Genomic DNA, 13897 nt, shown 5'->3' with positions numbered 1-13897 from the left:
ATGTCTGCCAGTTTCCAGCTGTGTGGATTGTGTGGTATCCACGGTAGCTGCCGTGCATTGGCACCTTCCATGCTGATCCATGGCATCTCTCTTCCTTCTGCAGAATTTCTACTGCCACCTTCTTTCCAGATCTCCCCTGAGAATGCATTTCTTCCACTCTTCTGCTGTCTTCCCATCATCTAAAGCAGTACGTCCCCTATTCAGCCATCTTGGAATCCTTTATATTTGAATTTTTAAAATGTACAATGAATATACATATTTTCATACAGCAATATATATATATACACACACATTTTAAAATATATACACAATATATATATATTCATATAGATATATATGTGTGGGTATATATGTATACATAAATTTAATACTTGGGGGCTAGAATTGGTGCTTAGTTCATAAAGCCACTACCTGTGATGCCAGCATCCCACGGGGACATCAATTCATGTCTTGGCTGCTCCACTTCCAACCCAGCTACCTAATGGCTTGGGAAAAGCAGCAGAGGATGGCCCAAGTGTTTGGGCCCCTGGCACCCATGTGGAAGACCTAGATGAAGCTTCTGGCTCCTGACTTCAGCGTGGCCCTATTCCAGCCATTGTGACCAACTGGGGAGTGAACCAGTGGATAGCAGATCTCTTTCTGTGCCTCCCTCTCTCTCTCTGTAACTCCGATTTTCAAATAAATAAATAAATATTTACAAGTGTAATATTTTATCTGTATATACTCAGTAAAATTGTATATTTACACTCAAATGAATTTTATTATAAGTCTTATTACAAGTAGTTTTTGATTCACAGCAATGTGATTAAATGATGCTCTTGGCTGGCACCATGGCTCAATATGCTAATCCTCCACCTGCAGTGCTGGCACCCTGGGTTCTAGTCCCGGTCGGGGCGCTGGATTCTGTCCCAGTTGCTCCTCTTCCAGTCCATCTCTCTGCTGTGGCCCAGGAGTGCAGTGGAGGATGGCCCAAGTCCTTGGGCCCTGCACCCGATGGGAGACCAGGAGAAGCACCTGGCTCCTGCCTTTGGATCAGCGCGGTGCGCTGGCTGCAGCAGGCTGGCCACAGTGGCCATTTCAGGGTGAACCAATGATAAAAAGAAGACCTTTCTGTCTGTCTCTCTCTCTCACTGTCTACTCTGCCTGTCCAAAAAAAAAAAAAATGATGCTCTCACAGCTCCATGAAAATTTCAGTTTTCACTGGCTTGCATTGTGAGCTCCTTGCTTTGATGATATTGTTTCCATATTTATGAAAAACCTGCAAGTATTGACAAGACCTCTATTTATGATGAACATGTGCATTTAACCTTGGCCAGCACTGCACTAAGTTGAGGTTCCTCTCAACTGACAGGCTGGTTTAAGTGGTGGTGATTTGATTGACTCAGTCTGAGCTGGTTTTAGATAAAGCCATTATATCTCACCTTTCAATATATTGAGACAATTAATTTGAATGCATTGTGAAGGTTCTTGAAACAATGAAGAATACGTGTATCTAGATAGTAATATTTTGGGGAGTAGGAGTCTCTAGTGCAAAAAAACTGTTTGGCTTCATATATTAAAAACTCTACCAATCACATTCCCATGCAAGGTTATTTATGTTTTGGTTTTTTGTTTGGTTTTGTTGTTTCTTGCTTTCTTGTTTGATTTTTCTGAGCATTTCTGCGCGCGCGCACACACACACACACACACGTATTCAGATCATAGACAGGATATGTGTTTTCCAAAACATTATAAAATACATTTAAACATTAAGCATTTAAAAATGCAGAAAAGAATGGACAGGAAAATAAATTTTTTTCAGATATTTATTTCCTAGGGACCATGGGAGAGTAGCTCATTGTGGGGACTGATACATAGGTACATTTCTTTATCCAAACTACTCATGTCCTACTCCTCTTTATTCCTCTTGTTTAAGATCACTGTTGCTGGGGTAGATGTCCCGGTTAGCATTAAGATACTCTTAAATCACCCCTATACTATATCCAAGAACTTAAGTTTGATTCTTGGCTCCAGCTTCTGATTCCAGCTACCTATTAAAGGCAGAAGCTGAGTAGCAGTAGTGGTGCTTCAAATAATTGTATTACTATCGGTAGACCTATATTGTGTTCCTGTCTCTTGGCTTTGTCCTGGCTCAGCCTCAGACATTGAGTATTTAGGGATTAACTAGCCAATGGAATCTATGTCACTCTGTTTTGTTTACTTTCTGTGTCTCTGCCTCTAAAAACTTTTTTAAAATTAAAAAAAAAAAGTTAGGAGCCGACACTGTGTAAAGCAGGTAAAGCCGCCACCTGCAGTGCCAGCATCCTATGTGGGCACTGGTTCCAGTCCCAGCTGTTCCACTTCTGACTCAGATCTCTGCTATAGCCTTAGAAAGAGGTAGAAGGTGGCCCAAGTCCTTGGGCTCCTGTACCTGTGTGGGAGACTTAGAAGAAGCTGCTAGCTCCTGGCTTCAGATTGGCTCAGTACCGGCTGTTGTGGCCATTTGGGGAGTAAACCAGTGGATGGAACACCTCTCTCTCTCTCTCTCTCTCTGTCTCTCTCTGTCTCTACCTCTCTGTAACTCTGCCTTTCAAATAAATAAGTCTTTAACAACAACAACAACAAAAAGAACAATTATTGCAATTAGAAGTATTAATAATGTGATTGTTTAGCATACGAATTGTATGGAATGCAAAAATAAATGTTAGAAATTACTTAATCAGGATATAATTTATAATATACTACTAAATTTTCTAGGTTTTGTAATTTGGTCAATTTTTAAAGGTGGTATTGATTTTTTTTTTATTATTTATTTATTTGAGAGGCAGAATTACAGACACAGAGAGGGAGACAGAGAGAAAAGTCTTTCATCTGCTGGTTCACTCCCAAAATGGCCACAATGGCCAGAGCTGAGCTGATCTGAAGCCAGGAGCCTGAAGCTTCTTCCAGGTCTCCCATGCAGATGCAGGGGCCCAAGCTCTTGGGCCATCTTTTACTGCTTTCTCAAGCCATAACAGAGAGCTGTATAGGAAGAAGAGTACTCGGGACGTGAACCAGTGCCCATATGGGATGCTGGCATTGCAGGCGGATGATTAACGTGCTGTGCCACAGCTCCGGCCCTATGAGATTGATTTTTATATACAACTTTTTCTTTTTTCTTGTACTTGCTGGGTTTTCAAATCAGAAAAACCCAACCTCTTGAAATGAATTAGGAAAAATTATATCCTTTATGGTACTTTGCAATAATTTAAATAACTTGAGGATTATATACATCTCTGGAAATTTTGGTAAAACTTCCATGGACATAGACTGAAACTCTTTCTAGAAATAAATCTTGAACAACTTTAAAATTTCCACCGTAGGAGGCGCAATGTTGACGGGGTGTTGAGATGGCGCCCAGTCAGCCGTTTCCTGACCGAAGAAAAGATGTGGAGTGGGCTGCTGCCTCCTGGTCTAAATGAAAGTGATGTTGAGTCAAATTCTGAAGATGAAGCCACACCGGATAACTCTGAACTTAACTCCCAAGACGGTGAAGAGGATGGGACTGTTAGGAACACAGAAATCTCAGATTTACCCACAGATGGACCAAAAGCTGAAACAGAGATGATTGTAAATGCATATGAGGCGTGTCCTTCTGGAATTCCCTTAAACATGTGGAATAAATTTCAAGAATTGCATAAAAAACATTCTGAACAGAAAATCTCAACCTCAAAATTTAGAGGGAAAAAAAGGAAACGCTCCAGAAAAGATAAGTTGAAGAATGAAAAAGAATCTCATGGTGAACAGTCCTCAAATGAAACCCAGTGGGGTCCAGCGCCGCGGCTCACTAGACTAATCCTCTGCCTTGCAGCGCCGGCACACTGGTTCTAGTCCTGGTCGGGGCACCGGGTTCTGTCCCGGTTGCCCCTCTTCCAGGCCAGCTCTCTGCTATGGCCCAGGAGTGCAGTGGAGGATGGCCCAAGTCCTTGGGCCCTGCACCCTATGGGAGACCAGGAGAAGCACCTGGCTCCTGGCTTCAGATCAGCACGGTGCACTGGCCACAGTGCTCTGGCTGCGGCGGCTGTTGGAGGGTGAACCAACAGCAAAGGAAGACCTTTCTCTCTGTCTCTCTCTCACTGTCCACTCTGCCTGTCAAAAAAACAAACAAACAAAAAAACCCAGTGGAAGGAGTTTACTCAGTATTTTGGAGTCAATGATCGATTGGAACCCCCTGTTAAAAAGAAAAAAGTTGAAAAATCGGGCCTCGAGAAGAGGAATGACCAGGCTGTGGAGGAGTGGGACGTTGAGAAGGCCGAGGAGCTCAGCAACCAGCTGGCTACTCGCAAGCTTGGTGTGAAAATTGCCAAAGCAATTGCCTGCCACAAGTTTATAAAAGCCAAAATGGAGACTGAGAATTCACAGGCTGCTCGAAAAAAGAAGAAGCTTGCATGGGGGTTTGAAGCAAAGAAGAGATGGGAAACCAAAAGCAACATGGGATATATGTGACTTGGTGCTGCTGCAAGATGCCTGTGGACTCTGTGCTCGATTCCTGAGAACACCTCCTGCTCATGTTAATGTGTCAGGAAATTGAGAAAAGTAGGAAAAAATAAGCATAAAATTTGGGAGTTGGTTATCAGCCCTTTTCAATCTTTTTTTCTAAGGAGTTCATGTTATTGAAGTGAATGAAGTGAACCATTTGTTGTAAGAAATGCTATTTGTATAAGAAATCTGAGCATACATATTGGAAAAAAGGGTAGGGCTGTATTTATTTATTTGTATAAGTCTACAGTAGAAAATCAATTTTGCTTTTCATCTGTTTGGTATAGCATAACCAATGAGCTTCTTGTACTTTCTTATCTGTACTTGGTGTAACTGGAATCGTGTTTTTAAGATTGGAATTTGTTTATAATGGATTGGTTGTAAGTTCAAAAAGTCTCAATTGATACTGTCTTTAAAATGACTTTAATTACCTTAGTCATGTGAAAGTAATTACTGATTCTTTATTGGCAAAAGTAGAGTTGATATTCCATAGTCACATAGTAAAAGCAATTTATTAATTTTGTGTACTTTCAGGTCAAATATTACAATAAAAAATGGACAGACTGATCTGTACAGTGATCTGCCCTCAAGGAGACCCAACAGGCAAGTCCACTGCAGTGGCTTTCAATGTGGTAAGCCTGGGCTTCAGCAGAAGTCAGCTTGTGAAGAGCCCTGGCAGCTCTGCCAAGAGTTGGATCACTGGAAATGGACCTGCCCTGGAGTCGAAGGATGCCCAGGTCAGAGCCACAGATCTTATTGGCTCTAAGCTGAAAAGCCCTTCACTCAGCCCAACTTCCAAAGTGACCACTGCAGCTGAGGGTATGGTCAAGTAGGGTCAGCAACATTGCAGGCAGAGCTGTAAATTTCTTGTTAGAGATGCCACCTGCCTTTACCTGGCCAGCTCTCCTCCCAGGCCAGCTAAGTAATGAAAGTCAACAGAGTGCCTTCCCCTAGGAGGTTCACACCTCCCTTAGGATATACCCCATGTGAAGAGATAGATAGGTCTGGGCCTCTTAACTTACAAGGCCTAAAGCCCACCAGATTATTATCAAGCCCCTTCTATCAGGTTCTATTTGCCTCTCTATCAGAAAACTTAATTGTAGCTTAGCACCTTTCTTAGCTCCTCTAATAATGACTCTGTCCTTTGTTCTAGACCCTGTCTAGCGTACTTGGGCCTCATTCCTTTGTAATCATAACCTCTACTCTACCACCAATGCTCTACTCTCAACCTGTGTGTACTGATGGTCCTCTTCCGCACTTAATGCTGTATAATTGTTCAGACCTGGTAAATGACACTCTTAGGATCATTGGTTACTATCCTCACTCTGTCTTTTATGACCTTGTCTAAATATGATCAGAGTCGGCAAACTTGGAAGGCTTCCATAGCCTTGGCAACTCATGACGAGAGCCTAGGGTGGTTACTGGCACCATAAACTAGAGTGTCAATTTGTTGGGTCAACAACAGGAGTCACTGTGCACTTGCTCCTCATGTGGGATCTCTGTCCTTAATGTGCTGTACATTGTGATTCAATGCTATAACTAGTACTCAAACAGTATGTTTCACTTTGTGTTTCTATGTGGGTGCAAACTGTTGAAATCTTTACTTAATGTATACTAAATTGATATTCTGTATATAAAGAGAATTGAAAATGAATCTTGATGCAAATGGAAGGGGAGAGGGAGCGGGAGATGGGAGGCTTGTGGGTGGGAGGGAAGTTATGGGAGGGGGAAGCCATTGTAATCCATAAGCTGTACATTGGAAATTTATATTCATTAAATAAAAGTTTTTTTAAAAAAATTGAGTATGAAGTGTTTTGCTCAAGTCATTGGGAGATCTGGATCATGTTCCTGGTTTCCGGCTTTGGACTGGCCCAATCCTAGCTGTTTTAGGTATTTGGGGAGTGAGCCAGTAGATGGGAGCTCTATCTGTCTGTCTGTCTTTCTGTCTTTCAAAAAAAAAACCACATCTGGTGATCATATAGGTCTACTCATATAGAAAAACCGAATCTTAAGAAATGGATGGAAGACAAAGAATGGGACACTGGGAATTCCTGGTTTTGTTATAAGCTTCACATCTCACTGGTGATGTTAATTTTCTGAAAGAGCTTAATTCTGTTTTAAGAGTAGTACTTCTTTCTCTCTTTTATCCAGAAAACCTCGGCATGAGGAGAGCGTTTGCATCTAAGGCTGGGTACTAGCCATTGCTTGGAAGCCAATTATCTCTTCCAAAAGAAAAACCAAAACAAAGCTCATAGAATATCTCAAACTATGGAATGAAGACAGAATTTAAATAAATAAAAGCAATTTTCTTTATATCAATGTGTAGGCCTACTATGACCAATGAAGTGGCACTTGGTATAGGAAAAATTATTAATTCTACATGTCATTTATTCTGATACCTTAATGCAACTTCAAGAATATTCTCCTCTAAGTGATCTTCTGATATTTGGATCTAGAACTCTCATGGATTCCGAATTGAGTCACTCTTTCTCTCTACAGCAAATTAATAATAACACCTTAAGAGATATTCTTTTGTTTTTCATGTAATTTACGTGAAAAGCATTTTACATGGATATCTAATGTTTTTCTGACTACGCAACTTGAATCCTTTGAGTAGAAGGACTTCATTTATAGAATACTATGATAAATTCATGACATGTTGAAGTGACTACAGTGGAGACAGATGTCAGATAAACTGGTAAAGAACAGAATCATGCATTTTAAAATTGATATGGTAAAGTTTCATCATTTTCCATATTGTTCTTTAGCCTCCCCACCACCCCCCTCGAAAACAGAGCTCTTCCTCAGACGTTAAACACTTGATGATAAACTACTTTGTAAGTGTTGCTGTTGAGTTAAAGTTCTAGCCAGAGAGGAATGATGGAAAAACTGTATGCTGGTGGGAGAGCCAGTGCTGTTGGCTGTTTGGGTCTTGGCCATCACATTTATAGGGAAAAAAAGAAAATATGCTCATTTTGGCTCACTTTCCTACCACCTTTACTCCCTTTCCCTTCAACCTCCCAAATTCACTCTCTGGGATATGGACACAGACTGATTCTCACTGAAAGAAAAAAAAATGGCCACACATGTCTTACAGATGGAATAAAAATGGGCTCTGGCATTTCAGGAAATAAATGATACTCCACTAATATATCCTTGAGAGAAATCTTACAGAGTAAAGGAAGGATAGAGGAGAAACCTTATACTTTGGTTACTCTAAATGACTCTAGACAATATAAAATCATCTTTGACATATAAATTCTGATAAGGTGGTATTTATTTTTAGCAAAATCGAGGAACATTCTTCCAATATAACATAATCAAAATTACATAGTTTATGTTGTTATAAACCTAAGTTACTATGCTTCACTTTATTACCATACGTTTTTGTTCTCTTGTTACGAATGGTGGAACTCTAATAATACCAGGCTGGTAGCATCAACCAGCTTGCCAATTATTCATTTGTTTATCTCTTCTATGCCAGAGCAATGCTAGCATATAAGCATCCAGCAATTAATAAGAAATTCAAGTTTTTTACCCTCACAGACTTAGTAATCTTAGATGAGCTTTCATAAACTCTCTGGACATCTGTAAACAGGGAGTTGAACCAGATGGTTTAGAATGTGCCTTGAAGTTCTTGAAATTGAATGCTTCTAATATCTGCCATTGGCACTGAAGGGATGGGGACTGTGGTTTCTACACTTTCCTTGTTCTCACTCCTTCATTTTCTCAGAATCATTATAATTAAGAAGGAGAAAACTGAATAAAACCAGTAGAGGAAACACGTCTTTTCAACAAAAAGAAGTGCTGGAGTGAGAATGAAAGGAAAAAAGAAGGGCTCCTAAGCCACAGGATTTTAAAACCTGTGGTTTTAATTTGGAAAGCTTTTAAAATCAGGATTGTATTTCTTGGTGTAGCCTGTCATGCTGTCTTCAACCAATATTAATCCCATGCTGTATTTGCATAACTTTGTGTTCCCTTATTCTATGATTAAGAAGTTAATAAATAATTTCTATCACTTCCTGAGCACTGTTTCAGGCAGTGCTAAAGTGTTTTACTTTTATTAATCTCCACGACAATGTTAGGAGTAGGTGCTATCCTAATTTTCCAGAGTCAAATAATTCAAACACCTTGTCCAGATTCACACAGATAGCAAGTGGTAGACCTAAGATTTGAAAGCAAATGCTTGGGGTCGGCGCCGCGGCTCACTAGGATAATCCTCCACCTGCGGCGCCGGCACTCCGGGTTCTAGTCCCGGTTGGGGCACCGGATTCTTTTCCAGTTGCTCCTCTTCCAGTCCAGCTCTCTGCTGTGGACCCAGAGAGCAGTGGAGGATGGCCCAAGTGCTTGGGCCCTGCACCCGCATGGGAGACCAGGAAGAAGCACCTGGCTCCTGGCTTCAGATCAGCACAGCTCTAGCCATAGCAGCCATTTTGGGGGGTGAACCAATGGAAGGAAGACCTTTCTCTCTCACTGTCTAATTCTGCCTGTCCAAAAAAAAAAAAAAAAAAGAAAAGAAAAGAAAGCAAATGCTTGGCAGTACTAGCTGAACACAGCCTCACTCATGACCTAGCAAACTGCTTATTTTGTGGCTTTACAGTTTTTCATAACTGCTTATTAGAAAATGTTACTAATGGGGCTGGTGCTGTGGCATAGTAGGCTAAGTTTCTGATGTGGCGCTGGCATAACTTGTGGGCACTGGTTAGAGTCCTGGCTGCTCTTCTGATCCAACTCCCTGCTAATGCACCTGGGAAAGCAGCAGAAGATGGACTGAATGCTTGGGCCCCTACACCCATGTGAGGGACCCAGAAGAAGCTCTTGGCTCTCGGCTTTGGATGGGCTTAGATCCAGCCATCGCAGCCATTTGGAGAGTAAATCCACTGATTTACTCTCTCTGTTTCCCCCCCCCCTCTCTCTCTCTCTGCCTATAATCCTGCCTCTCAAATAAATAAATAAAATCTTTTTAAAAATTAAAAGAAAGAAAATGTTACTAGTGAAAGTTTCTGAAATTATTGGCCCATTACACAGACTGATGAGTAGCCAGTTAAAATCTTGCTTTTTCTCTTTTTCTTCACTATAAGGATAAGCTGAATAATGATTTCAGTTTGCTTCTGTACAAATTTCCTAATGATGCAGAATATTACTATAAACTTGATTGCTTAAGACAATAGAAAATGATTTTCTCCTGGTTCTGAAGATCAGAATTCCAAAAACAACTTGTTGAAAGGGCTAGTTCTTCTGTAGTCTCTGAGGGGAAATATGTGTCAACTCCTGGTGACTGTCAGGAATAGTTGGAAATTTTTTACTCAGACTAAAAAAAAAAAAAAAAAGAAGAAATTAGAAAAATTAAAAACAGTGTTGGAGATTAATGGGATACTATCAAATAATCAAACATATGGTTCTTAGGCGGTCCTGAAGGTATGGTAAGAGAGAATGAACTAGAAGGCCTATTTATTGAATACTGAATACTAACTGAAGAAAACTCCCCCAATTTGTAGAAAGAAAGGAACGTCAAAGTACAGAAACACATAGAACTTTTAACAGACATGACCAGGAAAGATCTTCACAACACATTGTAGACAACCTTTCCACAGTAAAACATAAAAAGAAAATATTCTAAAACATGCATGAGAGAAATGCTAGATTACTTTCAGATGATCTCTAATTAGACTCACAGCTGACTTCTCATCAGAAACACTAGAGAGAATGGAGAAATGTAGCCCAACTCTTAAGAGAAAAAAAACTGTCAAATCAGAATACTATATGTTACAAATAAATAAAATTGAATAAACATCAAAATTATAATGTATTTAAAATTGTGATGCTGGCAAATTTGTCTAGATCAATCTCTTGTTTAACACACATAACGTGAATTTGTGCAGAATCTCTCCCTTAGGATAACTAGGCAAAAGACTACCATTTCATCTAAAGTTGTCTTGTAGACCCAGGTCGGGGAAATACATAACTTCAACTAACCCAAACGTCTAGTTGGAACCACTCACCACCAGAGCCAGGAAAACTGAGCATGTGCAAATATGGGAGAGTTAACCTTTCCTTAATTTTAAAATACTAAGATCTCTGCCTAAGGACAAGTGTACAGCTCATTCCTATAACAAGCTATCTATGTGTTAGCGTGTTTCTAAACAGTTCCTGAGTGAGCCAATGCCCCTGCCTACACGTGGTGACAAGCAAGTCCCCTTTTGTATATTCATTTCCCTAGAATAAAAGATACCCATTTGCCTTTGCTGGCAAGGAGGGACAAAGGCTTTGGAAATGATTCCCTGTGGTTTCCTTATTTCCTGAAAATAAATTACTTTGTGTGACAACTATTTCTGGAAGAAGTTTAGTTTCACCCACCAAGAGGTAGACCCACAACTTGGTAACTTTTATCCCTTTTCATTTGATCTATAGAAATCTGTTGGGTGTTTGCAGTGTGCTAGGTGCCGTGGTACATAGTGGATGCAGAAGTAAAGCAAACACATATGATATAAATGTTTATCAAGTTGGGGTGATGGGAATTAAGCAAGGATGTATGTGAATAAATGAATAGATATTTGCATATAGCAATAAGTGCTATTAATAGAGATAGGAAAAAAACCAAAATATTTTTCCTACTCTCTTATACAGGCACTCAACACTTCAGAAAACAGATGTGTAGAGGTTTTTCTCTTTAGATAAGCCTTGCAATTCTCCAGCCAACACCACTGATTGTCCTATAATCTAACTTGATTTTTTCATAATCTACCTGGAAACAGGGCCAGTCCCACAAGACTTCTCCTTACTTCAGGTAGCAATTATAAGCAATAGACTGAGAGATGTGATTCAAACTGACAGGCTCTACAAGGTTCCTCAACTCAGGTCCTATTAATTTCTAAAACCACCAAATTCACTGAGGGAAACACCTTTCTTATATTTACCTATTTAATATAAAGTATATTTAAAAAGGATGTGGATCAACAGCTAGATGGAAGCACTGGGCAAGGTCTGATAGATGGTGTAGAACTTCTGTGACCTCGGAAGGCGTATCAGGATGCTCTCTGAGCCCTGTCCTTTTAGGATTTTGTGCAGGTTTTATAACATAAGAATGATGGATAGAATCACTGACCAAAGTTATCCACTCAGCCTTCAGTCTTCTTCCCCTCCTCACAGGTTGGGATGTAAGAGTGAAAGACACAGTCCTCTTGGAATGTGGTTCTGGTGACCAGCCCTCATCCTGCAGCTCTCTAGGGGGTGCCACTCAACAGTAATCTTACTAGTGTATAAAAGATATCCAACTGGGGAATTCCAAGGGTTTTAGAACTGTATGCCAGGAATCTGGGAAGGAAATAAAATACGCTTGTATAGATCACAGTACCACAACTATAAGGTAGTAAACAAGGTAAAATGATGGGCAATAACCATGGAAAACTAGCTAGATAAGATTAAAGGGTAAAGAAATACTTTCCAGAGAAGGAGTCATATAATCCAAGACAAGAAGGCTAATTGCCAGCTCAATTTCCACATTAGACAGGCAATTCGATTTTCATATAACGAATAATCATATAACCCCAAATAGCTTGGGGTTATAAATCTTTGCACTTGGAACCAAAAGAAGACAAATTTGGTGGCCTATAGCAGTATTAAACGTGTCTTTTGTTATATTTTAATTTATTTAGTAGACAATTGCTAAAATAAATTATAATGGATTTCCAGCTGAGTCCTCCCACATTATTTGCCTTTGATCTGTTGCTCTTTGCCTTTCTGATGAGAGGTATTCTAACTGAACTGGCAACCTTGTGTTTTTGAACTTTGAGAATTAGTCTGTTGTTCCATGTGTTATTACACACCACTTGGACCAAATCTTTCATGGGGGAAATTTTCAAGAGTGTTGAAAGCATTCATGGAAGAATTCCCTGCTTTGAGATATTCACGATGAGTTTCTGTGAAACCTTTAATCATTGTCAATATCCTCTTCCCTGTTTCCTCAATTTTTAAGATCTGCACTAAGGATATGATAAGACTAAATACTTAATATTAAGTTTTAAAGTAATAGTTCCATTCCTAAAAACCCTTAAGCTGACATAAACATATTATAAAACAATCAATACTATGCAAAAAATGCATTAGTCTTGCATCTGACTCAATAATAATAATTTTAATACAGAGCTAAACATCAAAACAATGTTGAAAAGAAGTGTTTGATTATATATAACTCTTCCTTTCCCTTCCTACTGCTTCCAGTACTATCCTTGGCATATTGCTTCTTACACATTCCAATTATGTGTATTTTTATTGTATTTGCTAACACCATATATTAAGCATCAGCAATTTACCAGGCATCACTATGACCATGTTACAAATTTAATCTTCATGGCAAATCTTTGAGATAGGTGTTTCACTAGCTTCATTTTCTACAGACAGACACTGAGGCACAGATAAGTGTCTTGCCCAGATTCATGGTATTGGCAGGTTGTGACTGCAGAGTGGGAGAGCCTAGCCTGCCTAATTGTAACTGCTGTGCTCTCTTCTAGTCTGTAACTAATGTGTAAAGAATTTATAATTGGCAAAGAGTGTTAATGCAATGAAAGAATGTTTCCCCAGCAATTCAGTCATATTGTATTCATTTACTTTATGAGAAGCACACTGGAAGAAATCCCTGTAAAAAAGAATGTCATTTTTTTCTAATGTCTTCATAAGGTACTAACAAACCCACTTATAACTACATGAAAAATATCAATTGTGTTTCTTTTCATCTAAATGCTCTTACAAAAGTACTTGACCTTCCTGACAGGTGTTCCTGGTAGGAAAATCTCAGGATGGGCTCATTTGGTGTGCATGAGACTGAAGGTCCCTGCAATTACGGACTGAGACTGAGAATGTGTCAGTAGAGGTCCAGTTCATTGATACTTCAATGAATACCAAAATACTTAAAATGTGACTCTAATTAGCTCTATTAGTATTTCTAATTTTGGTATGCAGAAAGTGATGAGTCTGAAGCACTCGAATGTGCAGAATCATGCAAATCAAGGATAATGATTTGGTTTCTGGTAGATTAAGTATGAAATTCCTCCTCTCTTCATGACAATGTGCTCCTATCCAGAGTTTAAAAATACATAATAGATGGAAATATCACGTTTATATACCTTGAAAAATATGCCCCTAAAATTTTTGCCATCAAACCTTCTTTTAGGTGTTTCTCTGTTCATAATTTAAATTACTCTCACCTAGAGATTGAAACCATTTAATATGTTGAGGTTTCCTTTTTCTAGTCCTTTGAAAAAAATTGAATTCTGCTGTGTCAACGTGGCTACATCTGCCCTGGGCTACTCTTGATGATGGAATTCCTAGAATAAACGCCAACAATGATGAAAGGTAACCTGTATTGAATTTCTTCTGAACTTGAGTGAGGTCAAGAGACCAC

At 39.5% G+C, this 13897-nt stretch overlaps 1 protein-coding gene across 1 annotated transcript; it reads left to right on the top strand.

The window, feature by feature from the left end:
* The first annotated feature begins 3381 nt into the window (after nt 1-3381).
* LOC133776043 (protein FAM204A-like) lies at nt 3382-4646 on the top strand. Its single transcript, XM_062214712.1, has 3 exons — nt 3382-3782; nt 4049; nt 4141-4646. Exons 1-3 carry the CDS (start codon nt 3406-3408, stop codon nt 4462-4464), a joined length of 702 nt encoding a protein of 233 aa, XP_062070696.1. The 5' UTR covers nt 3382-3405; the 3' UTR covers nt 4465-4646.
* The last annotated feature ends 9251 nt before the right edge of the window (nt 4647-13897 follow it).

The sequence above is a fragment of the Lepus europaeus genome, chromosome 17 (assembly GCF_033115175.1).
Source record: "Lepus europaeus isolate LE1 chromosome 17, mLepTim1.pri, whole genome shotgun sequence".
Taxonomy (NCBI): domain Eukaryota; kingdom Metazoa; phylum Chordata; class Mammalia; order Lagomorpha; family Leporidae; genus Lepus; species Lepus europaeus.
This window is presented reverse-complemented; position numbering and strand designations above follow the sequence as displayed.